The sequence below is a fragment of the Littorina saxatilis genome, linkage group LG9 (genome assembly GCF_037325665.1).
Source record: "Littorina saxatilis isolate snail1 linkage group LG9, US_GU_Lsax_2.0, whole genome shotgun sequence".
In the NCBI taxonomy this organism is placed as follows: Eukaryota; Metazoa; Mollusca; class Gastropoda; order Littorinimorpha; family Littorinidae; genus Littorina; species Littorina saxatilis.
In genome coordinates, this window is record NC_090253.1 from 55087834 (window position 1) to 55096969 (window position 9136).

The 9136-nt window shown below is 47.7% G+C and overlaps 1 protein-coding gene across 1 annotated transcript; it reads right to left on the bottom strand.

Annotated features, from left to right (window-relative positions):
- Positions 1-1067: 1067 nt before the first annotated feature.
- LOC138977272 (uncharacterized) lies at positions 1068-8036 on the bottom strand. Its single transcript, XM_070350177.1, has 4 exons — positions 7235-8036; positions 6488-6904; positions 1519-4990; positions 1068-1071 (listed from the first exon to the last, which is right to left on the bottom strand). Exons 1-4 carry the CDS (start codon positions 8034-8036, stop codon positions 1068-1070), a joined length of 4695 nt encoding a protein of 1564 aa, XP_070206278.1.
- Between the last annotated feature and the right edge of the window lie 1100 nt (positions 8037-9136).

Here is a 9136-nt window from a genome sequence, read left to right on the forward strand (position 1 = left end):
AAACACAACACAAACAAGTAACAACAAAATTACCTTATGCGCTGTGTGGGTTGACCAGCAGTACCAAAAACGTGTTGCCTCACAAACGAAGGGCACAAAACGATTCACACTTGAGAAACAACTGTCTCCAAGAACATTACGTTGACGTTAAAACATAAGAAACACTCCGTTGGTTCACTTGCTAACCTTCATACGTTTACATCAAAACCAAACGCTTCCTAAAACCCTCAGATCGACTGACGAGACAGGAGTCAAGCAGTGGTATTTATGGAAACAAAAACCTAACATGGAATAGTTATTCAAAAGTCAGAGGTCACCGGATTGACCAACCAACAACATTCCTAAGACAGAATCGGGTGAAACTACTATTTTACAACCAATCAGTAACCGATCACGCACTCCGTGCATGCCCAAAACTTAAAACGGTATATTTAACAGAAAGAACATCAAGGAACTAGCTGACATCACAAAGCTAAAAACACGTGAGTCACACGTATTCTAAAACTTGCAACGCAGATTCGCAGGGCTCACCTCAAAATCAAAACACGGAAAATAGCACGTGAATCTCACGGTGTTCTAAGACTAAACAACGCAGTTTGTGACGCTCCGACCAAAACCAGGTCACAACAACTGATTAAGGAGCACGTGAATCTCACGTAAAAATATCAACGCTCCACAAAACGGGTCACAACAAGGTGACACAATAAAAACACGGTTTACTTCTTTTTACATCGTGCAATGGCTTGAGCAAACGTAATTACAACAAAGTAGGTGACTGCATGCCACATCGGCATGCACACTCCCACCGGAAATTATATTAATATAATTTACTTCAAAAAACCTTTGTACAAGCATATTCCTTATATCAAAAGAAGAACAACGCAGATTTAGACATTTCAAATTTACAACTCAAAACCATTGTGTTGCAAAACATTTACACAGCACTATTACGGTTCAATCATTTTCAATGTTTCAACACATCTCGTTTTAACTAAATGCCGTTAGTCAATACTCGACGGCATAAAAAAAAAAAAACCGCACCACTTAAACCATAAATGTCTGTTACATCATCTGGTATAAAAACAAACTGCAACAATCTACAACTGTCAAATTGGAAAAACACTCCAACGTTCAATGTTCTTTCAGTTCGCTTACACAGCTTTGTCTTTGTGATTTTCACGATCTACTAACACAGTCATTTTGTGAATAGGTCGCTCTAATATGCGACTATCACTAGTGGGACGGCCGTGATTGTCTAGAGCCTTTGTTCCAACATGCACTTTCACTCGTCTGACCAGTCCATCAGATCCCGGCATCACTTCGACTACACGAGCCATGCACCACTCTGATCTGCACAAGCTCTGGTCATGCAAGACAACAACATCTCCCACCTGTACGTTTGCCTGGGGACGTTGCCAGACACGACGTTTCTGCAAGAGTGAAAGGTACTGGCTCTTCCATAGCAGCCAGAATTCGTCTGCCATCCGCTGGACACAGCGCCAACGTTTCCTGGCGTACAGGTCTGGATCTTCAAACACACCAGGGGGCGGAAGGATGGCACCTGACTTCATGGTGAGGACGTGGTTGGGGGTCAAAGGGCGTGGTCCATCTGCCGATTCCAGTGACTCGACAGACAGTGGTCGACTGTTCACGATGGCCATCACCTCGTATAGGAACGTACGAAGTGATGAAGTAGTGAGACGCTGGCCTGATCTTCTGAGAAGACCATTCAGGATGCTGCGTATCGTTCGGATCTGACGCTCCCAAACGCCACCCATGTGACTAGCTGCAGGGGGGTTGAACTTGAACTCACATTTGCTTTCCAGCATCTTTGATGTCAGTCGTTCAGAGTCCATCTCCTTCCATGCCAGTTTGAACTCATTGCATGCACCTACAAAGTTCGTTCCTTTGTCACACCAAATGCGTGATATGTTTCCTCGCATGGAGACAACAATGCGTAGGGCGTTGATGAAGGAATCACTTGACATGTCATCCAGGGTTTCAATGTGGATTGCCCTAGAGGCAAAACACGTCACGATCAGTCCGTACCTTTTCACCTCCCTACGTCCATCTTTGACGTGAAATGGGCCGAAACAGTCAATGCCACAGTACGTGAACGGTGGGGATGGGTCAATACGCTCTGGAGGGAGGTCGGCCATCTTCTGTCCAGCTGGCCCTGAGCGATGCCATCGGCAGTGAACACAGCGGCGCACCAACGAAGAGACGACGTGACGAATACCAATGATCCAGAAACCGCTGGCTCGTACTTGGTTGATCGTGAACATTCTCCCTTGGTGGGCTATCGCGGCATGACAATCCTGAACCACCAGCAAAGAGAAGTGACTGTCTCGAGGTAGTAGTATGGGAAACTTGTCAGCTGAAGAGGATGATGAATTTTGAGAGCGACCATATACTCTCAGTATACCATCAGTGTCTTTGTGAGCGTTGAGTGCCTGAAGTTGGTTGCGTAAAGAAGGCGTTGGGCGTTCAAAATGTTCTTTCTGAAGACATACGATGAACTTCTTCTCAGTGACTTCAAGCACTTCAAGGGGAGACGACTGGTGCCCCTTAATGGCATTGCATTTGCGTACCAAAACAGCCATGGCTCTTATCAGAGATGTCTTGGAGGAAAATCGTTGGGCGATCTGCTCAAACGACTGGACAGACACTTCTTTAGAGGTAGTAGCCTTGCACACCTTCACCTCAACATCGTCATCTGGGATCTCGAAAAAGTCATCTGATTCCGGAAGGGACTGGCTCAAGAACGCGGGACCATGGAACCACTCTGATGTCATGAGGTCACTCACAGACAATCCCCGTGATGCATAATCAGCTGGGTTCTCCTTTGTAGTAACATGATTCCACTGACTGGCCTGTGAGAACTGACGTATTTGTTGGACTCTATTTGCGACAAAGACGTGAAAACGCTTGGACTCGTTCTTCAAATAAGCGAGTACAATCATAGAGTCAGTCCAAAAGAAATGTTCAATGCTCTCAAAGTCCAGTTCTTCTTGAAGAAATCTTGCCATCTTGACGGAAAGTACTGCTGCCGTTAGCTCCAGACGAGGGACAGTGACGTGTCGAAGCGGAGCCACGCGTGCTTTGGCGACTACAAGCGTACTGTGAATGTTGCCTAGATGATTCTCAAAGCGAAGGTACGAACACTGGCCGTATCCTGCTGTAGACGCGTCTGAGAAGTGATGTAGCTCTACATTCTTCACGGTGCCAAAGTCTGTGGGCAAGTAGTTCCTGGGTACCTTGACGCAACCCAGTCGGGATAGATCCTTCAGCCACTCTTCCCAACGTTCTTGAAGCGATGGTGGCAGCGGATCGTCCCAGCCGAGCTCCTGGCGACATAGTTCCTGGAGGATCAATTTTCCAGTCAGCAAAAAGGGGGCCAGAAAACCAAGGGGGTCGTAGACTGATGCAATTGTAGAGAGAACTCCTCTTCTGTTCGAGGGACCCAGTCTGGGGTTGTCAGTGAAACCCAGCGTGTCATCATCAGTGCACCAGTGAAGGCCAAGAGTCCGCTCAATTTCTGGTGTGCTACAAGGGACTGCGAGTTCTGTGGCCTTGGTTGACGTAACTTCAGAGTCGGGGAAGTACTCTAAAAGTTCCTTTGAGTTGGAGACTATCTTGTGCAGCCTCAATTGTCCGTGTTCACAAATTTCTCTAGCCTTCATGAGCACATCTGCTGCTTCTTCAACAGAGTCTTTGGCTTGAAGTCCATCATCGACATAAAAGTCACGCTGCAGAAAGGCTGATGCCTTGGCGCTGATTGTGGCGTTGTCCTTTGCCACCTGCTTGAGGCCGAAGTTTGCGCAGCCTGGAGACGATGTAGCTCCGAAGATGTGCACCTTCATGCGGTAGTCAAGCGGCTGGCCACTCGTATCACCGTCCTTCCACCAAAGGAAGCGCAGAAAGTCTCGATGGGGCTCGGAGACGTGAAACTGGTGGTACATTTTTTCCACGTCACAGGAAAATGCTATGGGACCCTTGCGGAAACGACAGAGAACGCCGGAAAGGGAGCTGATTAGGTCTGGGCCTTGTAGGAGAAGATCGTTCAAGGACGTGCCTAGGTGACGTGCACTACAGTCAAAAACCACACGAATCTTTCCTGGCTTCTTGTCGTTGTACACGCCGTGATGTGGGATGTACCAGCGATTAGGGACCTCGACTTCGTTCTTGGGAATCAGTTCAGCGTCACCTCGCTCCAAAATCACGTTCATGAACTTGATATAGTCTTCACGGTACCCAGGCTTCTTCTCAAACTGGCGTTTCAGTCCCACGAGACGCTTGACTGCGGCACCTCTATTGTCAGGAAGAGACGGTTGTTCTGGACGAAAAGGCAAAGGCATCTCATAGTGACCAGCTTCGTTGACCTTCACGTTCTCCTTCACGATCTTCATGAACTTCACATCATCTTGAGACATGGATCCTGTGTCACTATCAGCAAAGTCTCTCTCCATAACGTGTAGTAGGTCAGTACACGATACCTCATCCACCTGTATTCTGTAGACGTGAGCTGCACTTTCTTCTTTTCTTGATCCTGGCTTGACGACTACGTGCATGGACGAGCCTATGCCATCAAAGGCGACGGAATGCGGTGCCTTGCCGACGATGCTCCAACCTAACTTAGTCTCTACTGCAAATGGCAGTCCTTGGACAACGTTTAGGGGCATGAGGGCTTCAGCGCAGTCGTAGCCAATAAGGAGGCCTGCTTCGCAGTCAGGGTACAAGGGGGGCAGTTTAGGAGACAGGTGTTGGAGATGTGGGTAAGCTTTGACAGTCTCTGAGGTGGGGATTTGCGTGGGGTCAACGGACAGATAAGGTCGTGAGATGGCAGAAGGGAGCCTGACAAACTCACTGGAGGTAGGAGAGCGGACACGCAATCCAGAGTACTTCCTGCCGGAGACCATAGCATTGTCCTCAGTCAGTGTGGAGACCCTGAGTGTAGTCGGCTGCGATTTGGCTTTAACTTCTTCAGCCACTGACTGCACTACAAAAGTGGCGTTGGACATAGTGTCCAGTAGTGCGTACGTCAGCACTTCTACGTTGGGGTTAGAGTCACTGGAAACGAGAACGGGAACGATCATAGACGTGAAACCGATGCTGTTTTCCTCGCTGGCCTTAAGAGCAGACACCGTAGGGGTCGACGATGACAGTGGCTCTTGAACGTCAGCAGCAGAGGTACGGTAATTGTTCTTGTGTTCACTCGCCCCTTTGGTTTCACTCATACTGTTCTGATACTTGAAATTGTCATCATGAAGACAAGTGGGATGAGCCTTCTTGCACTTCTTGCACGTCTGTTTCTGCATACATTGACGGCTCTGGTGATCCTTACTTCTGAGACATCCGTAGCAGATACGGTTCTTGAACAGAAAATCTCGTATCTCAACCAGAGGCTTCTCTATGAGTTCCTTACATGTCCCAGCGTCATGGTCCGGAAGTTGACAGTGCAGACATGCGGTGACATCCTCTGTCAGGGTTGACAGGTTCGTTGTGAACTTTCTTGGTGTCCCCGATGCACTTGTCAAGCCGAAAACAGGGTCGTTAGAAATGTCTGCTTCGAGAGTAACGAACGACACGAGTTCATTGAACAGAGGATACCTCTTCTTTTCAACCTTAGTTCGAGCAACTGTTCTAGACCATCTGTGACTCATCCAGTCTGGGAGCTTTCCGACGATCTTCCGTAAGTACTGGGCATCATCCAGGATGCTCAGTCCACCAACTTCCTGGGCAGCAACGGAACATTGCTGCAAGAAATCGGCCAGACTTCTGAGTCCCTTGGGATCCTTGCTTTTGACTGGGGTCCATTCGTCCAGCTTGGTCCGGAAAGCTTGCGAAACGACGTATGAGTTGCCGAACCGATTTTCCAGCACTTCCATGGCTCTCTCGTAGGCATCACCTTCTCTCAGCAGAAAGAAGCCGGTCACGGCCTCCTTTGCTTGACCTCCGATGTACCGTTGCAGATACAATAACTTCTCACTGCTGGTTATGTTCTGTCTCTCGATGAGAAACGCAAACGACGATCTCCAAATGGGATATTGGAGAGGGTCACCAACAAAAATGCACGGCTCCTGCATCGGCAAGCGGTTGATCATCAGAGCGTCTGATAGGGTTTTGGCGAGAGAGTCCATAGGAGTGTCCTGCTTGGCAGGAGTAGCAAGTGGACGTTGGTAGTACGCAGACGGGGGGTAGGAGGCAAATGGACGATCTGCATGACATTCCTTGTCAAAGTTCATGTACGCAGGGGGCCTTGCGTTTTCGTTTCCCCAAATAACTTTGGGGGTGGTCTGATGTGGGTCCAGGAATGTGGGCACGAAAGGCTCTGGTTTGGGATGTAGGTGGGTATCATAGGGGAAACAGGGTGGGGCAACTTGGAAACGTCTGTGGTCCATGCGTTGGTGACGTTCTTCTGGGAAGTAGGTGTGTCGTTCTTGCGTCTCATCACCTTCCCTTGTCTCTGGTAGGTGATAGGACCAACCTGTGTGGTCGAGATCAGGCGGGCGAGAGCCTGTGACGCTTGTCGTTGAGTGTCCAACGTTGTGCAGAGGCGGCTGACCAGCGTACGCACCGAAAGGGTGCTGCAGTGTGGTCAGCAGCGCTGTAGGCCGCATGGAGGATGTAGTTGCAGCCGTCGTGTAGTTGGGTGTGAAGGGCTCCTGACGGACGAAAGGAGCGCTCATTCCGACGTGAAGGGGGGCGTTGACATCCTCTCTACGATGAGGTCCGTACGCCTCATAGGTGGCGTTGTTGGTAGTAGCGGCGCTTGTAGAGGCGCTGACTCCAACGACGAGGTCCACGACAGGTAACGCGTGCTGTCGTGGCTCAGTCGTTGTGGTTCCTGCGACGAAGTTGGTGACAGCAGCGTTGACAGTAGAGATGTCACGGGTGCTGGCGGCTTGGCAGACAGGAACAGACGTGAAGTCCATGGCTGGCTGGTGTGTCCTTTGGTCAGCAATGACGGCAGCTTGACTGACAGGAACAGACGTGGAGTCCAAGGCTGGCTGGTGTGTTCCTTGGTCAGCAATGACGGCAGCACCTGTCCCTATTCCTATCGCTGTTTGTTCATTGTTTAGAGGAGGGGCTTCAAGACTGTACAGGGGAACGGAAGGACGAGGGTGGAACCTAGTGTTCAACAAATCGACTGACGGTAGATCAGGGAGATCCTGCTGAACTGTTTCACATTGTTCTAGTACCCGTATCCTAGCCTGCCGCTCTCTGTTGATACTTTGGCGTTCAGTAAACTTGATAAACCTCAACGCCTTCTTCTGCTTTAGTTCATCAAGAGCTGCTTCAGCTGCGTCGTTAGCCTGCAGAGATTCTTCACTAGCCTTCCTTTCAGCTTCTCTAAGAGCTGCTTCAGCCTTCCTTTCGGCTTCCTTAAGAGCTGCTTCGGCTTCTACAGCTGCGTCCTTAGCCTTACTTTCAGCTTCTTTAAGAACTGCTTCGGCTTTCCTTTCGGCTTCTTTAAGAACTGCTTCAGCTGCTACAGCTGCATCCTTAGCCTTCCTCTCAGCTTCTCTAGCCTTCCTAGCTGCTGCTCTCTCAACTTGTTGTTGTTGCAAGAGATCTAGTTCACTGAGCTGAGCTTCCTTTATGGCTTCTGCTTCGACCTTAATGCCAATAGACACAGCCTCTAGCTTAAGAGTCAATTTAGCCTCTTCAGAGCTAACACTTCCAGAGCGGAGAGACTCAGGGTGAGAACCGGCTAGGCTACCTGATCTTCTGCTGCCTGACTTGAAGCTAGCTGGCTTGTAAATGGCTGACCTAATGCTAGCTGTTTTATGGCTGACAGGCTTGACACTGACTGACTTGTGGGTGGATGACCCAACGCTAGGTGTAACACTGCTATGCGTGGAAGTAGGCTTCTTAGTCACCTGCACGCTAGTCGTTTGTCTGTCAAGAGCTCGATCAATGTCAAACATAATTTTCTCAACTGCCCTTTGAACATCATCCCAGCTTTCCTGAATGGTTTCACCGCTACCAATACTACGAAGACCTTTCTCTATGTCACCAAGATCCTTGTACATGCTCAAAACAATTTGTTTTTGACTGGTTAACGATTAGGAGTTTCTTGGTTAAGCTCTGTTACTACCTCATCAATTGCTCGTTCCAAGAATGTTCGTTGTCTTGCAAAGTTTCTAGTTTTGATCTCAATCTGGTACTCTCTACCTTTTTCAGTAGGCTTAATGTCACGCCTAGGCCTTTGAGAATGTTCATCTTCATCGCCGTTAATGTCATAACCTGAAGCTTCCAATGGTTTATCTGCTGGAATCTCCTCCATTACAATGTTCGCTTATTCAAAAGCACTAAAAACATACATAAGGTTTATCTGGTTATAAAGTAAAATGAATCGATCTGAGGGTCGTTTGGGATAATACACAAAAGTCACAAAAAATGCGCCGGATACGGAGTAGGAAGATCTCTAACCGACAAGTTGATCTATGTCAAACTATGGTTCACTAACACAGTGACAGGTAACAATAAAGTCTTTTGCTGGTTATCAACAGCTACGTTTACGTTCATTGAGCGTCAATAACAAAAGTTCTTTACTGGGCGTCAGCAGCTAAGTTTGTTTACTTTAGCTAAAGTTCTTTCACTGGGCGTCAGCAGCTAAGTTTTTTACTTTAGCTAAAGTTCTTTCACTGGGCGTCAGCAGCTAAGTTTTTTACTGGACGACAGCAACTAAAGTTTTTTACTGGACGACAGCAACTAAAGTTTTTTACTGTGCGCGCCTTCGTGAGCGAGGCTGGTACTACATATTGTTCATACGAAATGACAAACACAGGTTACAAGCGATAACGCGCAAAAGTACTGGTTTATTATTTTACATCTGACACTAGGTATCAGTAATGCATATATATATAGTTACAGTACTACGTATTGCGATACTACGTATTGCGATACTACTTATTGCGGTAAAAAACTTATGGACAGAAAGAAAAAGAGAAAAGAAAACAAATTATTAGACATGGCAAAAGTATCAAATGCATTAACAAGACACGAGAAGTAAAAACAAGAAAAATAAACAATCACAAGACAGGCAAAGACAAACAGACAAGAAAGTTACAATTACCACACACTCGTTGGTTAGTCCTTCAACAACAATAAAGAGTTACGTTCTGTACGT